This window comes from Staurois parvus, unplaced genomic scaffold (genome assembly GCF_062004578.1).
Source record: "Staurois parvus isolate SC_StPar_1 unplaced genomic scaffold, SC_StPar_1.0 ptg003232l, whole genome shotgun sequence".
NCBI lineage: Eukaryota > Metazoa > Chordata > Amphibia > Anura > Ranidae > Staurois > Staurois parvus.
Window position 1 is genome coordinate 184,114 of NW_028321028.1, and position 20,402 is coordinate 204,515.

At 44.0% G+C, this 20,402-nt stretch overlaps 1 protein-coding gene across 1 annotated transcript in view; it reads right to left on the reverse strand.

The window, feature by feature from the left end:
- Nucleotides 1-887: 887 nt before the first annotated feature.
- Nucleotides 888-20,402, reverse strand: part of SLC12A9 (solute carrier family 12 member 9) — a 48,815-nt gene continuing 29,300 nt past the window's right edge. The window contains exons 11-14 of the mRNA XM_089667385.1: nt 13,302-13,494; nt 8,681-8,855; nt 8,323-8,469; nt 888-8,237 (exon numbers count right to left, since the gene is read on the reverse strand). Coding sequence (XP_089523511.1) covers nt 7,399-8,237; nt 8,323-8,469; nt 8,681-8,855; nt 13,302-13,494 — 1,354 coding nt within the window. The 3' untranslated portion in view covers nt 888-7,398. The remainder of the gene's footprint in view (nt 8,238-8,322; nt 8,470-8,680; nt 8,856-13,301; nt 13,495-20,402) is intronic.

Below are 20,402 nucleotides of genomic sequence, written 5' to 3' on the forward strand. Positions count from 1 at the left end.
CACAAAGGAACGAGAGTAACTGCAAAACCCGTATCAATAGTCCCAGAGCAGGATCAAGTAATGGTCCACAATAAGGAGTCTGTTAACCTGTGACTTGGTGCCAGCTGATCATGGGAATGGTAGGCAGGGAGATTGGAGGATAAACAGAGAGGAGTGTTACAATATCGACTTTGGTTGATTTCCTTCCCATTTGGATTCACTTTAGAAGCGATGCCAGCCAACCATGAGAATGGTGGGCATGGCTATCCGGTGAGTACATACCCGAAAGGGGGGACGCCATCCTTTTGGATGTGAAGATTTCTTTTTCTTGGGAATTAGAAGATTCACTTGGTGGAAAAGACATTTTGCTGGACTTCTATTTCATTTTTCACTGATGTTGAATGATTTATTTATTGATTCACATGTATAGTGGTTGCGCTACCAAATCACTTTGAGGGTTCTTTTGTTGACTGTAATATTTTGTTTGTTGAAATATAACATGCGTCTGGTGATATCATTGACCCTAGGAAGATCCAACACTATGACACCAGAGCTTACCAAGGAATCTTTCGGAGTAGAGGCTGTGAGGACACACTGATAGAACTTGTCTGCTAGGCTTTCAGGAGACACGGTCTTTTTAACCCATAAAGTGGCATTGGTATAAGGATTAAGTTATTTTATTCAGCTAAAGGTTTCTGGACAAACCATTTGGGTAAATGCTGCAAAAATATATCTGGTGTTAGGGATTTTTTTTTTTTCGTATTTGAATTCTTTTTTTTTTAATTAACATGTTGCCAATTGGTGGTTGTGCTAAAGCACGATGTACTCTTATAGGTTCTGGTATGAAAACTCAACACAGTCTTCTATTGCATTGGGCTTAGAAATTTTGCACCAAATAACCACATCCACACAATTTATTATTTTTATTGTGTCAAAAATGTTACATAAAAAAGAATCTTTATTAAAACAAAATGTTAACAGTCACAACAACACTTTCAACCCCATTACGTCATATGCAGCGCAGGTTCTAAGGCAGAAACATGGACAAGAAGGCACTGGCCACCCGCAGAACCCACCAAAGTGCCCCCATTAAATTGTCCTTTGATACGAAAAAGTGCCATTTTGTTACTATATACAAGAGTACAACTCTGTGCGTCTACAACACTGCTGGGAAGCGCTTATGGCCAAGTTAGTGAAGATGCACATGAAGCTGATGTACCTAGTTCATGACAATTGCTGTGGTGGTTATTTATTCATGAGTGACCCAAGTAAAAACAATAGATTTATCCGTCACAGAACTCAATCGGTCATATTGGAGCTGCAATGGGCACCACTACCAGGCCACAGTATCGTGCTACAAATCAATCCAGTTGAAACTATAATGTTCCCCTTTTATGAGACTGCTGTGCTGCTTTGTTAATCACATATGACCCAGGTAAAAACCAGAACATTTATTCATCACATAACTCAGAAAATCAGTCTTATGGGAGCTGCAATGGGCTAGATATTCAGGCCAGAAAATAATGCTCAAAGTCAATCTTACTGAAATTGCAGCTACAAATAGCTGAGGCTCAAAATTTGCTGGAATTCGTATAAACACAAAACAGTATTTAAGCTTGTCAAATTCTATTGAATTTTGCAAATCTCTTGAAACTTCACCCCTCTTTAAAAAAAAAAAAAAAAATCTGCTTTCTTTAAACTGGTTGCATCCAGAAAAAACAGCTTTCTAATCTAATCACCTGTTTTGGAAGGGATTGCCAAACAACATATCAGATTCTTATAATGGGGGGGGTCCAGCAGCAAGACCTTTTCACCAAAATACTCCATATTACAAAGAATGCAGGAGGGGGATTAGGAGTGAATGGTTTGCTCTTGATAGGCTCATTTTTAAAGTTTATTAACCGGAGATGCCAGTAATAGTAGCCATCAGGCAGCCTGCAGTACACTCTTTCAGTTGACTGTTGAGCTGCCCATCCAGTCTGTGAATGCCTGCTGAACACCTGATAAGCAGACCAACTGTTAATGGAAGCAATGAGCATGGCTGGCTGACAACACTGCTGCTATTTGTGAGGTAATGGCTAAGGCAGCCAAAGACGAGTCAAAAACCGTACATTCTGTTGATAGAAAAACAAAAATGGCGCATACGATCGTGCCATCATTTAATTTCTCTAAACAAAATCAAGCATGCCGATTGTGATACAAAAATTTGCGTGATGCGAAAAATGAGCGACCAAGAATTTTTTTTTCAACTAGTCTTTGGGCTGCTTTAGGCTGCCCATAGATGATGCATTTTCTTTCCTTAAACCACAGGTGGAAAGAAACAAAATTGCATGATCCCCCCCACAAACACAGTCAGTGTTGATAGGTGACTCCCTCCCGATGCGCGATTGTATTCCGATAGTGGGAGATTTCCTCCACAAATGACCACGGTTGGTGGCTATAGGTGCTGGCTGTGATCATATGGGAAAAAACCCAACAGGTTGGGTGAAGTTGAATGATAGAACAGCCAGTACAACCAGCCTGCCCATACATGGATTGAAATTCAGCTGGTAAACCGGTAGAATTTCAATCTGTCATGGCCGGCTTCAGTGTTGCCAGCCTAAATGAGAAGTGCTGTTACTGGCAGAAACTCCAGGCAAGACATTTTGTAACAAATTAAAAATAAAACCGAACAGTGAGGCCAAAAATAGATACAAGATTTACATCCAGTTTAACATATCGTATCCTACCGTCTTAGGTTGATACCATGGCCAACAAGGTCACGGAGTTACAGCAAAAAAAAAAAAAAAATCATGTTACCTTGGAATTCCCACCAAGATTGAATTTTCTGTAATAACACTTATATTTGTAGAATGAAAAGATGCAGCCAACTGTACTAAACGTTTTTATGTGGTAACGGACGCCTTCAAACACAGCAGGCCCACACAATATCACCTTCCTATCGCAATGGATTGGTCCCTATCATCATCTGCTGGATGTTCTTCCCAAACAGTAAAAAGGCTTACATTTTTTTCCCACTTTATACAGCAAACCCGTACAATGAAAATTTTCAAAAAAAGAAAAAAAACTTTACTTTTTTTTTTTAACCAAAATAAATTAGTAGCAGATTAAATAAAAAATACATGGCAATGTTAGATATTTAAAAAAACAAAAACAAACATTCTTTAACTTAAAAGAGAAAGGCAGTGCTGTTAGCAAGCAAAGGGTTATAACGGTTATATAAATGAGTAAAAGGATTTATTGGCGAGCTGTCTGGACTAAAGAAATAAACAATTACGGATAATAAAATACATTTCATTATTGCAGTACAAAGGCCTAGCCTGTACAACGTGTCCTTCAGGCATTGAAGTCTACCATCTTTGAGTTGGTCAAGGGCTTTGAAGAAGTGATATCAATATGAATGGTGTTTAAACACTTGAGGCCCAAGCGTGGGTTTGGTATACATCTTCTAGATGTTCAGATCTCTCCAAACTGTGGAATCCTATACAAATATGGGAAATATGGTAATCTGGGGAGGCAAAGCTAAATTCCAGGATCTCACATGGAATGCATACTTAAAAAAGGTCACCCACATCTGGCATTGACCACAATTGATAAAGTCAGTGCATAACTCTAGCTATTGAATGGTTAGCAGGTCATTGAACCCTTGTCTACGCGCATTGACTTTGGGTAATGCAGAAAGGAGAAAATATAAAACATTTACTATGTGTGCCAGGTTAAAAAGATTTCTTTTTGAGCTGGCTGTACTTGTGGCTAAAAAAATAAATATGCTAAAGAAAATGATTTCCATATTTCATACCAAAGGCCTACAACTTGTCTTCTAAGCAATCAGGTCTACCAACTTTGAGTCAGCCAAGAGCTTTAAAGAAAAAAAAAAAAAAAAAAAAAGTGATCACCACGTGTGGGTTTAGCATATCTCTATCTCTTGGGCCCTAGACATAGTCATCTGGGGTCCTCAATATTGTGGCATTCAAAAGGTTGACCACATCTGATGAAGACCACAAGTCTTAATCCGGCTAGTAGGTCATTGAACCGTTGTCTACAGTCTTCCATATGGATCATCTGAACCGTTGTCTACAGTCTTCCATATGGATCATCTAAATGTTGTGAGGAGAAGAACATGCATATACTCAAGTAAAAAGGACAGTTCCTTGTTCGCTTGTCAAGACAGGATTGGTGCAGTGAGCTGCATTAACTGTACTCCCCTCCAGGTCTCCAAATCTGTATCTGCCAGAAAAAAAAACGCCAAAAACTAATCTACAGCTTGACTGAAAGCTAAATGTACTCAATTTGCCTTTCCAGTTTAGACCGCAGTTGTGTTTACAACCATCCAAAATAATTTAAAATTAGCCTGGCCATTATTTCCCATAATCCCCTATCTGCCCTCAATCTGACTGACCCACTTTCTTAGGAGGCCATAGAATGATTTGCTTTCCTGCAGGAAAGAAAAAAATCGCTCAATTTCCCCCATCACGGTCAGTGTTGGGAGATTCCCTCCCGTGGAATTGTGTTCTCCTGGCAAGGAGGGGGCGGCTCCCGCTGGGAGAACACAATGATTACTGCTAGTGGCTATAATAGCTGCTAGCAATCATCACATGTTAAATCCAACAGGCTGGTTGTACCCAAACTGATCGATCAACTTGGGTACATTTAGCCTGCCCATACATGGTTTGAATCTCAGCCGGTCCCTGCTGACCCGGCCAAGATTTTAGCCATCTATGGCAGGCTTTAGTCTGCAAAGATCCCAAGGTTAAATTTAGGGTATGTAATATGGCATATCTAACCATGATCTGCAGTCATTTATTGGTAGGATACTGGCAATGTGTGCTGTACAAGATGGAGACCTCACACTTAGCACTCATTTTGAAAGATATCATTAACAGCAATTGCAGTGCCCATTTCAACATCTGCAGAACAGAAGAAGTAAGGATCCACCAAAACAAAATTTGAAAAATCCTGGAAATCCCATTTAAAGCAACGTCCGCAGCTCGAGTTTTCTGTGGGTATCCGTATGGAACCTTCCATGGGAAATAATCAGACACCGGAGAAGATTGAAATGCAGGCCGAAGGTGCTGCAGGTTGCTTGAACTGGGGCTTTCAATGAACAGATCAGAAATCAGGGAGAGGGTAGGTGTGGGTAATTGGCACTCTACACTCGCCTCTCCTAGCTCCAACCATCTAGGTCAAGTATGTTCAAAATGAACATTTCAGTTTTTGGTTTTAGGAGTCCATTGTTGGTCGGATGTTGGGTGCTATGGGTTCAAACTGGACCTACAGCCTTCTTTTTCTTGTACAGTGAGTAAGAGTGAAAATGTTATTGTAGACTAGCTCTCTCAGTACCTGTCCTCATAAAAAGGGTTTACCCCAAAAAAATTATAAATAAGTTGAGGGGGCCAGCAGGGATACAAATCAAATTATAACAAATCAATGAAGACTTGCTCTTGTCCTTTACCCTTCCCTGAAGTCCCTCTTGGGCTTTGTTCTTTTTTTTCAACCTTACTTACCTTTTTCCTTCAGTCGTTAGCCGACCAGGTCCTTTTTTTTTTTTTTTTTTATAAACTGGGCAGTGGGAGGTCATTGCTCCTGGAGTGAGGGACACTCACATGGCCCAGACTGAGAGAGTGTGTATATGACAGCCTGGAATACCATAAGAAGTATGAATGACAATGGCCAGCATTTCACCCAGAAGAGAATGGTTTTGCAGGATAAAGGAACAAGCAAGGAACAGTAGTGAAGTACAGAGAAGAAGAGTAGGTCATATTTTTTGCCCCTACAGGGGATAACTAAAAAAAAATGCTGGAGATAGGCTTTAAAGTATATCTATAGCCATTTTATTATTTCAGATAGAGTAGAGGAGGGTTCAAGCCTAGTATTTTATACTATCTGTGCCTTGTTAAGGAGATTTCCCTTCATTTGTTGCCTTGTAGACTCAACAAGAAGTGAGAGGTTATCTTTCCAATGCAAGAGATACCCCCTTGTAGAGAGTTGTCTTGGAAACAGGTGTCCCCATTAGAAGATTTTCTCCTCTATTTCTGTGCTGGTGGCAACTCAAAATTTAGAATTTCCCCTCATGTTCCTTTGTAGAGACATTGGTGATCAGGACAGTTAGAGAGGATGAATCTCCATAATGAGGACATAGACCACAGCAAAACCCTTAGAGGGCTTCTACCCCCACCCCCCCCCTTTCACCACCACTAAATTCAAATCCATTAAAAAAAAAAGTTGCCTTTATTTATTCTTAAATGTAATCATTGGCTTCCTATAGTACTCCTATACCTCCTGTTACTGTGAACATCCTACAGAAAAAGTGAGATCCTACAACTAGGGTGAGAAGAGGTGGGTGGAGTTGGGAACCAAAGTGCAGAGATCTCAGAACAAGCATATATCCAAATCTGAAACAGGTTTGGGTGGAGTGACTTTGTAGATTCTAAACCAAACAAATAGACAGATAGATCGTTTTGGCATCAAAGAATCTACGATTACTAAAAGAATCCTGGGAATTTTAGTGGGTCAAGTGAGAAGGATGCAGATGGAAGACTTGAGTCTCCTGCAGAGACAATATTAAAAGTAATAAAATGGTGAGCGTGAAAATCTTCGACATCAGCCCTAAATACCCTCAGAATGACAGGGAAACCATGTGAAGACTAAGTGCCAACAGAATAAGATATACAAACCAGTTTAAACCAATCACAGTTCAGATTATGTAAGCAATTTACCATATATGGTGTGATAAATCAATGTTCAGAACTCTTTTTTCAAAAATTGAGGCCGAGTGGTTAAATAAAACAAACAATAAAAAGTTAAAAAAAATAAATAAATAAACACAACATTATTTCAGTCAACCCCACATAATGAATAATGTTCTATTGTCTGCTGGGAATGTCAACGCTTTGATTGAGCCAACACACACTTACAGAGAGTGGTCAACATTTGGAAATGGAGTAGCGAATATTAAATCTTTTCTTCATAGAAACTTGTATATAAAATAAGGAAAGAAACCAACCAACCAAGTAACCAACATGAGCTTAGAAAGCAGAAAAGACAACAAAAACATTTGTGCAAATGACCTGCGTAAAGTGCAAACATGAATGGAAGCAAAACCAAAAAAAAAAAGAACCGAAGTCTTTAATATTCATCATGAAGTACCTTAAAGGGTTCCAAAATCCAGCAACAGGGTTTTCAGTCGTTGTTCTTTCGGCAAAGGATTCTAAGAGAAAACTGTTCTCCCATATACCTTAGGTCTCAGAGTTGTGGAGTGAAACGATTTATAGATGAGATGGAGAGTATAGTAGGTTAATGCTGCTATAAGTTTTAAAGCAGAACTGGACTTCTTGTTGCTTTAACTAGAGCCATGAAAAATCCTGATAGGACAGCTCCTAAGAATGGCCGATACAGATCTGTGGGGAGTAATGGTGTGTCTCAAAGTTCAGTGCATGTAACTGGTGTTAGGCCTTGAATCAGCAACGTTGGCCCCAAACCCACCGTGAGCGTGTCTAGTTCCTCCAAGTAGCATTCATGAAGAGCAGAGTCAGCAGGAGGCCGTGGGAGATAGAGGAACCTTACAGCAGACTCAGCGCCTCCCTCCTCTGCCACTACACGGTTGGCTGCGTTTAGATACTCAGCAGGAATGGGCTCACGGGTGAGGCCTTGTCCTTCACTGTTTTGTCCCCGTAGGATGGCTACTCTGTCCCAAGCTACCACACGGATGGAGGCACGGATGCGAAGCTTGGCAAGCAGTTCCCGGAATTTCATTTCTGCTGCTAGCCAGCCGTTGCTAGCCCCACTACCACTTGAGCTTCTTGACTCTACGCAAAGGAAGACACGAAGCTGGTAGCGGCGCCATGAGGCAGCCATATTGAGAATGCATGCCATCTGCAGAAGAAACAAGCTACAGACATCGACATAGGCAGAAGCTTGAGGTCGGAGGAGATCCAGAGGCCACACATCAATATACATGGCAGCATCTGATCCAGGGGTTCCTGGCCTTAGTAAAGATGAAAAATTCCGAGCCAAGACAATATTTTTATGCATCTTCAGAGCATCGCAGATTATTGCAACATACTCCTTAGGATTAACATGATGAGGCATTTCAGGACTTCGAACAGGGGGGAAGTGGGCCTGCAAAGAGGTGGCGTCAACACCAAATGGGTCGTCTCGGGGTGAAAGACCTGGAGTGAAAGCAGAATCCTGAAGAAAGTAGTCATCGGGGCAGGCGTTGTCATAGAATCCAAGAACCAGCGTGTTGGGCTTCATTCCACCTGAAAAATAAGAACAGGAAAATGTAAGTCATGGGTGTCGAGGAGAGTGACAAGGTAAAGATTACATTTTGGCCATAAAACCTACCAAGTCCAGTAATACGCAGCAGCTGTTGCGTTCCATGTCGGACAGTTGGACTTAGGGTAAGGTCCACAAAGGCTTTGACATTGAGTTTGTCAACCAGACTAAGCCAGAAGCTGTAATGTGCCTGAACCGGGTCTGAAGGAAGAGAATCTGTAAGGAAATAAAATATACATAATTTTAAATATATTAAGATTTAATTACGAAGATTGTCTTTACTCATGACTTTCTTCCACCTTCGGTAGCATTTACGATCCACTACTACGTTCATGATCCAAGTTGTCTTTTTAACGCTTCGTAACAAAAATGTGAAATACGACCACTCACAATGGCAGTCAAGATTACCATGACTGGGGAAACTCACCCAAGTCTCCGGTCTCTACGTGACCCAAAATGTAAAGACCACCTTTCTTCAGGTCATTGATGAACTTGATAAGCTGGCAGGATGTCCGAGGGTTGGACACCATAAGAAGAATTTGTGGCCTCCAGAATTTAACGTGCTCTTTCCGTACATCGAGGAGAAGGAGATACTTTCTGACCTGAGGCACCAAGAGAGACAAAGTGTCCTTTGATTAATGCAGAACAAGTCCTTCAGCTAACATAATATGTGGACATACAGATCCATTTCTAAGCTTTTCTATAAACAGTACAAATCATAAGTCCTTGTCATGCAAACCCAAGTGGTTGATTTAAAGTGATCCTGCCGCAAATTAAAAAAAAACGCAAGAAAAGATTTTCACTCTTACTTCCACTTTACGCAATAGCTACTCCCTTCAACAGAATTATTATTATTATTACATCGGGTTTATATAGTGCCAAAGGGTTTGCTCAGCGCTGTACAATATAGGGGACAATACATGGCACAGTACAACAATAACAAACAACGTACGAGGGGTAAGAGGGCCCTACTCTTTCGAGCTGACAATCTAGGAGGGAGGGGGTAGTGGTACAGTAGGAAGTGGCTGAGGGGAGTGAAGTGGTGGGAGGAATGAGGGAGAGTGGCTGTTAGGTGAGGGTGGGGTAGGCTTCCCTGAAGAGATGGGTTTTGAGGGAGCGCCTGAATGTGAGGAGGGAAGGCGACAGTCTGATGGATTCGGGCAGTGAGTTCCAGAGGATGGGGGAGGACCTGGAGAAGTCCTGCAGTCGTGCATGGGAGGAGGAGACCAGGGAGCAGGATAGAAGGAGGTCCTGTGAGGAGCGAAGGGTATGGGTAGGGCGGTACTTGGGGATCAGGTTGGTGAGGTAGTCAGGGGCAGTGTTGTGGACAGCTTTGTAGGTCAGGGTTAGAAGTTTAAATTTGATGCGTTGGGCAATCGGGAGCCAGTGGAGGGAGAGGCAGAGGGGGGTGGCAGAGGTGAAGCGGTTGGTGAGGTGAATGAGTCTGGCCGCTGAGTTCAGGATGGTCTGAAGCGGGGAGAGCTTGCACTGGGGTAGGCCGGTGAGGAGGGAGTTGCAGTAGTCAAGGCGTGAGATGATGAGGGAGTGTACTAGAAGTTTGGTGGTGCCTGGGGTAAGGAAGGTATCTTGGCAATGTTGCGGAGGTGGAGCCTGCATGTGTTTGTAAGTGATTTGACGTGAGGTTGGAAGGAGAGGTTCGAGTCAAGAATGACGCCAAGGACATTGGCTTGCGAGGAGCTCGGTTTTGGAGAGGTTAAGCTTGAGGAAATGTAGAGACATCCAGTCTGAGATGTCGTTTAGGAGGTGAGTGATGCGGGCGGAGAAAGTGTGGGTGAGCAGAGGGGTGGAGAGGTAAATTTGAGTGTTGTCAGCGTAGAGGTGATAGTTGAAGCCGTTGAATCTTCAAGTTGAATCTTCGCATCCAACACGTCCGAGTGCGTCGTATGTCTAGTCCTCTGCCACATGCTGTGGTTTCATCTGCCATGAAGGAGTCCGACACTCTCAGAGGTGCGTTGGATGTCAAAGTTTCTGCTGGAGACCATGGCTCTTGAACATAGCAAAGATCCATGGAACAGGTGGAGAGACAGGGAAATATAAAAGGTGTTTTCTTACAGTGGGTTGCTGTAAGGGGAGAGCCGGGGCAAAAACAAAAAACCTCTGCAGTATTTCTCAGCAATACATTCACATTTCCATGTTTTATCCCTTGAACTTGAGCCCCAGGCCAATTCTAACATCCCTCTCCTACGTGTAAAAATCTGCATTTTTCTTTTCTAGAAAATGAATGAGAACCCCCAAACAGGGGTGGACTGACCATTGGGGAACTCGGGCCCAGGGTCTGTAGGGGGCCCCATGAGATGTCCCTGGTACCTTTCATAGGCTTTTTTGGGTGTGATTTGAGTGTGCGCCACGACGCAGGGGCCCCATGATCCCCTTTTGCCCGGGGGCCCCATGAGTTGTCAGTCCGCCCCTGCCCCCAAAACATATTTTTTAAGCAAAGGCCCTAGAGAATAAAATGATGGGTGTTGCAATGTTTTATGTCACACGGTTACTGCGCAGAGGTTTTTCAAATGCATGTTTTGTGGAAAAAAATGCACTTTAAAAAAGGATAAGTTCACCTTTTAACCACTTGCCCTCCAGAGGATTTACCCCCCTTCCTGACTGGGCCATTTCATGCGTTACAGAACGGTGTTATTTTAACTGACCATTGCGCGGTCATGCAACGCTGCACCTAAATTTACGTCCTTTTTTTTCCCCCCACAAATAGAGGTTTCTTTTGGTGGCATTTGATTGCCTGTGCGTTTTTTTTATTTTTTTTGCTCTAGAAAAGAAAAACAAGACCGACAACTTTGAGAAAAAAAAAACAACAATATTTTCCTCTTTTTGCTATTAAAACATGTTCAGTAAGAAAAAAATAAAAAAAAAATTTCAGCCAAAATGTATTCTGCTCCATGTCTTTGCTAAAAAAAAAAAATCCCAATACGTGTAAATTAATTGGTTTACGTGAAAGTTATAGCGTTTACAAACGGCGGTATAGATAATGGGATTTATTTTTCTACTAGTAATGGCGGCGATCAGCAACTTTTAGCAGGACTGCAGCAGACATTCAGACACTGGGGGGGGGGGAAACTAACTTGGTGTCACTGACACCAATACAGTGATCAATGCTAAAAAAAAAAAAAAAAAAAAAAAAAAAAAAAAAAAAAAAAAAAGCACTGACATTGTACTAATGACATTGGGGAGGAAGTGGTTAACTTGAGAGATGATCAAAGGGTTAACTGTGTGCTGGGAGAGTTTTTACTAGGGGGCGAGGGGTGTGTGCTTCACTGTAAGCACACTGATTGGATGGCTGTACTGTGCAGTGTGCCCGAGCTGACAGGGAGGAAGATTGTTTGTTTTGTTTACAATCTTCCTCCCTGTCGGAGAGGCTCGGTAATCACTGGGCACCGGTGGGTAATTTCCGTCCGGGACCCAGTGATTGCCGCCCCTACCCAGAAATGCAGAATGACATGTATATACACACACGTGATCCTGCGTACAGTTGCCGCCCTGTAGCAGTATATCTGCTATAGGGCTTTTCTAAAGCGGATAAAGCACCACCAATGGATAATGTAATATACCGTAGTTTGCCGCCGTTCCACGGGCATGCGCAGATTTAATGTGTGACATGTTTGTTATCCATTTACTCAGGGATTTTTTTTTCAGTAAAGACATGGAGCAGAATACATTTTGGTCTAAATTTATGACAAAATTTGAATAAAATTTTTTTTACTGGACATGTTTAATTGCAAAAAAATCCAAAATATTGTTATTTTCTAAAAATTGTCGGTCTTTTTTGTTTATAGTGCAAAAAATGTAAAAAAAATGCAAAGGCGATCAAATACCACCAAAAGAAGTCTCTGTTTGTGGGGAAAGAAAAGAATGTAAAATTTCATTTGGGTGCAGTGTTGCATGACCGTGCAATTGTCAGTTAAAATAACGCAGCGCCATAATGCAAAAAAATGGCCTGGTCAGGAAGTGGGGGGGGGGGGGGGGGTCCTCAGGAGGGGTTAACAGCCTTTGCACTTTATATTTACACGGGAGGTCTGGTGCTAGAACCACTGCTGTCACTCTGACATTCACGGTGATCCCTCGTATGCGTGCGGACCTGCTGTGTACACTTGCCTTTGCACAGTCTCATGGGGGGGATGGGGGTGCTTCAATTTTTTTATTTATTTTTACACTGAATTTTTACATTTTTTTTGTCACTTTTATTGCCATCACATAGAACGAACAACATCCCTAGTGAAAGCACGAGCCACGACAGGTCTTTATGGAGAGATCTGGGGGTCTATGAAACCCCAGCTCTATCCTCTGGCATCCAAAGCAGCAGATAAAACCAAAGATTGGTTTGATCTGCTGATACACAAGCCGGCAAAGATTGTAAACAAAAGGAGTCAAAACTAGAAGTGACAAAATCCTCCTCACTGGTAAAGGCAGCTGCAGCAGGAGAGAAGTGGGACCCCCCTTCCACCACCTGGAAAAGTAATCCAGGAGCTACTTAGCTGCTAGGACTACTTTTACATGGAAGGGAATCACCGGCCTTAAAAAATTATATCTCGGTCATGATTGAAATATCACCCTTCCAATCCAACAACATACCAGTAGGTCGCTGGTTGTCAAGTGGTTAAAGAAGCTGCATGTTGAGAAAAGGACCGGGGACACGGTGTTTGGGGGAGGGGGGGTGGCACTGGAGGGAAGTCATGGTGACACTGGTGACAACATTCGGGTGGCAATGGGGTGACATGATTGCACTGGGGGGACAGAATAGTGGCACTGGGGGTACTTACTAATACAATTCTGATGGAGCGCAGTGTAACGAAGGTACTATGATGGGGGCTCACCAATGTAAGAGGGGTGGTTACTTGGGCTCCTCACTGACCACTAATGTAAGGACAACCAGTGCTTATTCCCCATCATCAATGACCACACTGCCTTTAAAATTTGACCACATCCTGTAAACCTTTGGTTTCTTTCATGTATTTCAAGCAGATCTCTCCCTCTTTGGGGTTGCTTGCCCCTGACCATGAGATGGTTTCCTCAACACTTACCTGATGGAAGATGAGGGCCTGGCTAATGTAGCCCCAGCTGCTGCTGCCACTTCTGAAGTGGATGGTCCCCAGCAGTAGCAGTAAGAGGACGATGCTGCCCGAGGCGTAGGCTGGGTTTATCAGGAACATCATGACCAGACAGCTCAGGATTCCCAGCAGGCAGGAGTGCCAGGAGAAAAGACGGAATGTTGGACTGTGGAAGGGGTGACATAGGCAGATATCACTACATGAGCAGTTCCAACAGTTAATTACATTTTAATTCTGTACAGTTGAGGAAACAAGAATATTGGTGAACAGAAAGGTAAACAGGAGAGCTCAATGCCATACAATAGCTGCAAAGACAAAGAAAAACCTTGTAAGTCTATAAAAAGTGGAACGAAAGTCCCGCAACAGAGGAAAAGTCACCAGGAAGTAGTGTTTTGTGAAAGACAAGACAAAGTCTCTTCATCCTAGAAACCTGTAGCACTACCCCCGTAGGAGGACAGTGATTACGGTGAACATCCGGTCACATGCCATTAGGAGTTTTCCGTGTTTATTACAGCCGTTCCTAATAAAGCACTTCTGGTGTCACCCGGCCCATCCTTCGCACAGTGGCATTATTTACCGTATGTGCAACACTTGTGACAACCTACTTTGACAGAATTGACTGTTCCTCCTGTCAGAAGAAGCAACTGGCTGATGTTGGGACTGAGAATTCATCTCAGTCTCAGCAGGGGAGAGGAAAGATAAGCTACCTTCCTTACAGGAGGGAACAGCACTTGGTATCTATGAGTACAAGGGGGAGTACAACTCTTATGAATGGGGACAATGATGGGGAGGCACTGTGATGGGGCCACCTGATGGATGGGGATTCCTGATGGATGGGGACACCTAATGTATGGGGGCACTGCGACGGGGATACCTAATGTATGGGGGCACTGCGACAGGGATACCTAATGTATGGGGGCACTGCGACGGGGATACCTAATGTATGGGGGCACTGCGACGGGGATACCTAAGTTATAGGGGCACTGCGATGGGGATACCTAATGTATGGGAGCACGATGATGGGGATACCTAATGTATGGGGGCACTGTGATGGGGATACCTAATGTATGGGGGCACTGTGATGGGGATACCTAATGTATGGGGGCACTGTGATGGGGATACCTAATGTATGGGGGCACTGTGATAGGGATACCCAATGTATGGGGGCACTGTGATAGGGATACCCAATGTATGGGGGCACTGTGATAGGGATACCCAATGTATGGGGGCACTGTGATAGGGATACCTAATGTATGGGGGCACGGTGATGGGGATACCTAATGTATGGGGGCACGGTGATGGGGTTACCCAATGTATGGGGGCACTGTGATAGGGATACCTAATGTATGGGGGCACGGTGATGGGGATACCTAATGTATGGGGGCACGGTGATGGGGATACCCAATGTATGGGGGCACTGTGATAGGGATACCCAATGTATGGGGGCACTGTGATGGGGATACCTAATGTATGGGGGCACGGTGATGGGGATACCTAATGTATGGGGGCACGGTGATGGGGATACCTAATGTATGGGGGCACGGTGATGGGGATACCTAATGTATGGGGGCACGGTGATGGGGATACCTAATGTATGGGGGCACTGTGATAGGGATACCTAATGTATGGGGGCACTGTGATAGGGATACCTAATGTATGGGGGCACTGCGATAGGGATACCTAATGTATGGGGGCACTGTGATGGGGATACCTAATGTATGGGGGCACGGTGATGGGGATACCTAAATGTATGGGGGCACTGCGATAGGGATACCTAATGTATGGGGGCACTGCGATGGGGATACCTAATGTATGGGGGCACGGTGATGGGGATACCTAATGTATGGGGGCACTGCGATAGGGATACCTAATGTATGGGGGCACTGCGATGGGGATACCTAATGTATGGGGGCACGGTGATGGGGATACCTAATGTATGGGGGCACTGTGATGGGGATACCTAATGTATGGGGGCACTGTGATGGGGATACCTAATGTATGGGGGCACTGTGATAGGGATACCTATGCAGACTGGTAGGGGCTCCAGCGCATTATTTTGCCCAGGGGCCCCTGATACTCTTAAGAGGGCATTGGCTCCCACACTTCCTAGCTCCTTCCCAATGGGGGGGATCTTTAGGAGTAGAGCATGCTGATATAGTGGGGGTCTCTCTGATCTAATGGAGGTCTTTAAGGGGGGTTGCTGATTTAAGGGACCACTGAGCTGATGGGGTGGGGGGGGGGGTGTGTCTCTAAGGGGGGGTTGCTGACCTAATGGTTGGTAACCAACCACTAGATCAGCAGTCAGCACCCCCCTCCTTAGAGACACTCCATTAGATCAGTCTCCTTTTATCAGTGCCCCCCCTTCCCTAAAGAACACCTAATATATCCGAGTCACCTTATATCAGCACCCCCCATTACATCAGTCTCTTTATACTAGCACCCCTCCTCAGAGTGCCCCCCAATTAGAAGTCCTCTTATATACAGTAGGATCCAACTGCTGATCTCTAAGGGGGATCACTAATATAAAGGGGACTCTGAAAAGAGAACTCAATAAATAAACTTGGTTTGCTGCCATCACTGATACTTGTTCCCACACCTCAAAACCCACAAATGTAAAAACATGCAGCGCACCCCCCCTCCTATAGGTATAGTAACTCATATGTAAAAAAAGAATTGTCAATGATGGTGGAAACCCCCAAGGGTAAGCCAAATATTAAATATGAACTTATTAAAAAATATATACTGTGCAATCTTGAAACACCTAATACTATATGAATAATGGTGGAAACCTCCAATCCATTCCAAAATGTGCTGTGCCAATATCCAACTTATAAAGTCCTTTTGAGGACACTGGATATTAGCACAAAACGCATTTAGGAATGGATTGGAGGTTTCCACCACTATTCATCAAGATTGCACAGTATATATTGATTTGTATGGGGTATGGGATATTTCAGGTACTTGTATAGCACTGTCAGTTTACACAGCACTTTACATATATATTGTACATTCACATCAGTCCCTAACCCTCAAGGGGCGTACAATCTAAGGTCCCTAACCCTCAAGGGGCGTACAATCTAAGGTCCCTAACCCTCAAGGGGCGTACAATCTAAGGTCCCTAACCCTCAAGGGGCGTACAATCTAAGGTCCCTGACCCTCAAGGGGCGTACAATCTAAGGTCCCTAACCCTCAAGGGGCGTACAATCTAAGGTCCCTAACCCTCAAGGGGCACACAATCTAAGGTCCCTAACCCTCAAGGGGCGTACAATCTAAGGTCCCTAACCCTCAAGGGGTGTACAATCTAAGGTCCCTAACCCTCAAGGGGCGTACAATCTAAGGTCCCTAACCCTCAAGGGGCGTACAATCTAAGGTCCCTAACCCTCAAGGGGCGTACAATCTAAGGTCCCTAACCCTCAAGGGGCGTACAATCTAAGGTCCCTAACCCTCAAGGGGCGTACAATCTAAGGTCCCTAACCCTCAAGGGGCGTACAATCTAAGGTCCCTAACCCTCAAGGGGCGTACAATCTAAGGTCCCTAACCCTCAAGGGGCGTACAATCTAAGGTCCCTAACCCTCAAGGAGCGTACAATCTAAGGTCCCTAACTCACATTCATACATACACATACTAGGGACAATTTAGACAGGAGCCAATTCACCTACCAGCATGTCTTTGGAGGGTAGGAGGAAACCGGAGTACCCGGAGGAAACCCACGCAGGCACAGGGAGAACATGCAAACTCCAGGCAGGTGGTGCTGTGGTTTGGATTCGAACCAACGACCCGAGTACTGCCAGACGGAAGTGCCTCCTGTGTAGTCCTACACAGGAGGGAAGAGGGTCTGAGGTTTATCCCTCCCCCTCTCTCGACAAGACTTTTTCCCCCACCTTTGAAAAGCAATCTGTGCCGGACTATACCTGATGACTGTTAGTACCTGGGCATTGTGGTTGGGATTCGAACCAACGACTCTAACGCTGCCAGGCAGAAGTGCTAACCATTTAGCCACTGTGCTGTCCATATATATGTTTGAATAAGATTTTATTAATATTTGGCTTACTCTTTGGGGTTTCCACCATCATTCACAACTATTTCTTCACATATGAATAAATTAAATATATAGTGGAGGACGCACTACGTGTTTTCCAATTGTTATTTTTTTGGGTCTCTAAGGGGAGCACTGATATAAGGGGATTCTGATATAATGGGGGAGGTCTCTAAGGGGGTGGGCATTGATATAAGGGGACTATGATCTAATTAAAGTCTTTATGGGGGGCCCCTGTATTATGAAGGGGGGGGGAAGGTGACATACAAAAAAAAAAAAAAAAAGACTCCCCCTTAGCGAATGGGACTCTCCTCTCCCAACCCCCTTTAACCCATGTTTCTTCTTTTTTGAAGAAAAGGTGTGTTATGATTTTGATACATAAATGACTAAAGAAATACCACTCAATAAAACAAGTCATGAAACCCCGGCAATTTCCCGGGAACAGAAGCGTCTGCTCTTTACAACAGACCATTTCAAACAAAAGACATGCACAATGGTTGACTGAATACAGATGACCTCAAGAATACAATGAAGTCACACAGACCTGACCGGAGAACATGGCTGGTGTTGACCAAAAGTCATAAATGCTCATTGTGAAAACAACACAATCTGAATTTTGAGCAATAGAACAAGTAAACACAATAAGGGGCCTCGGGTATAGATTTTCCCAAATGACTTTATATACTAAGTAAAGCCTTAAATGGATGTTACAATTGTTCATTCACGGGAAGGATATTATCCTACGAGGGGAACAGTGACACCTATTACTCACAGAGTCCTACTTCTGCTGGAGACCAACTGAATGTTTACCAATGAGCACACAGACACTAGCCCGGCTAATCATACCCTCCTCAGGTGCTTCCATAGACTGTGAAACTATGCAATTCACTTCACCAGGGGGCTAAAGATGGCTTGATCCAGTCCCCCTAAACCAGGGGTGGACTGACAACTCATGGGGCCCCAGGGCAGTAGCGGATCATGGGGCCCGTGTCCTTGCCCACACTCAAAAAAGCCCATGAAAAAAGGTACCAGGGGCATTTCATGGGGCCCCCTACTGACTCTGGGACCTCAGGCAGTGCCCGAGTGCTCGAATGGTCAGTCCATTGCCCTAAACCAATACCTACCCCCCTTTCAACCTAAGTAACCACACAGACAAGAACTGGAGTTAATGGCCCAAAACTGACCTTTTATTACAACCATTAATTATTATTATTATTATTATACAGTATTTATAAAGCGCCAATAGTTCGCTCAGCGCTGTACATTACAAAGGGAGACAGAACATGTGACAGAACAATACCAATACAATGCAAAACATGAGGGGATTGAGGGCCCTGCTCCTTGGAGCTTACAATCTATAAATCACACAGTATAACATGTTTTTTTCGAGGTCCCAATAGGCATCAAGAAAACATTTACCTACGTCCTGCTTAACTAGGCCTCCAGCCGCAACACCACCGACTCAGAGACACCACCGCAGATACCCCCAACCAGAACTGGAAACCATTCCTCAGACGTGTTCCTACAAATAGGGGCGGACTGACCATTTGGAAACTCGGGCGCTGCCCGAGGGGCCAGGATCAGTAGGGGGCCCCATGAGATGCCCCTGGTACCTTTTTCATAGGCTTGAGTTTGGGCAAGGACACAGGGGCCCCATGATCCCCTATTGCCCGGGGGCCCCATGAGTTGTCAGTCCACCCCTGCCTACAAAGTGCCTTTCTTGTGACCACAGTAACCAACGAGGACCTTGCACCCCATCGGTTGTCCCCCAGCACCAACAGGCACAACCACCACCAAAAACAAACCATGAAACAAACAGGCGGGGGGAGGGAAGTCTGACTTGATAAAACTCTCTTCTGACTGAAGACCCTCTGCCACACCCTGTCAGACCACCCCTTGTGGCTCCACCCGCTCCCTCCTTAAAACCACTTAAACTCCCCCCTTAGCTAATGGGACTCTCCTCTCCCAACCCCCTTTAACCCTGTCATGCTGGCCCTCCGTTCAGGTCTTCTTTCTTCTACTCCGGGTCTCCCTTTATGGGAAACAAGGTCTTCACCTCAGAGAAATACTCAGCAGACATATGCATACTATATATACTATGACCACCAGAATCAATTTAATACATTTTGCAACTACAAAAAGTATAAAAAGAATTAACCAGATATCAAGTTATACTGACATATGATATGGATTGTGATTTGGGAAGACTGTTTCAGAGATATTAAAGCAAATGATTACCAACAATATGTACCTACATCAGAGTGTGGAGAGACATGGGACATCGGATATGATGGACTGAAGTAACGCATGAGCACCATCTGATAAACCGCCAGAACAAATTATGGGAATACGATCTTAATATCTACCATTTTCAGAACACGGGACAAACATAGAAATAGAATTCCCATCTAATAAAGATGAGCCACAAAACCAACTCAAAACATATGGACATTATCCAGAGGGGTATCGAGGAGAGGCACTTTAATATTTCAGCAGGACATATTTTATCAATAAGATCATACATAAACTGGGAGATTACTCCTAACCAAGTGATTACATCTTCATTCATGGAACATGACTGCCTCTAGTGGACAGGTAAAGAACCTCCAGAATAAACGGCATTCTTGGCTGTCCAATCGTCATGTACCATGAGTGGATCTAGCAGACAATGGATCTTTACAGCATATACAGTATCTCCCAGAAGTGAGTCCACCCCTCACATTTTTGTAAATATATTATTATATCTTTTCATGTGACAACACTGAAGAAATGACACTTTGCTACAATGTGACGTAGTCAGTGTACAGCTTGTATAACATGGAAATTTGCTGTCCCCTCAAAATAACTCAACACACAGCCATTAATGTCTAAACCGCTGGCAACAAAAGTGAACAGCTAGTGACCTCACCAGCATCGGCCATGTAAAATGGCCAGAGCTAATAACATTTGGCTCCAGTTGACTTCCATGGGGTTCCGATTTGGCACCTGCTCACGTTTGGCAAACCCTGTTCGAACAGAGCCCAGTTATGTTCAGCTCA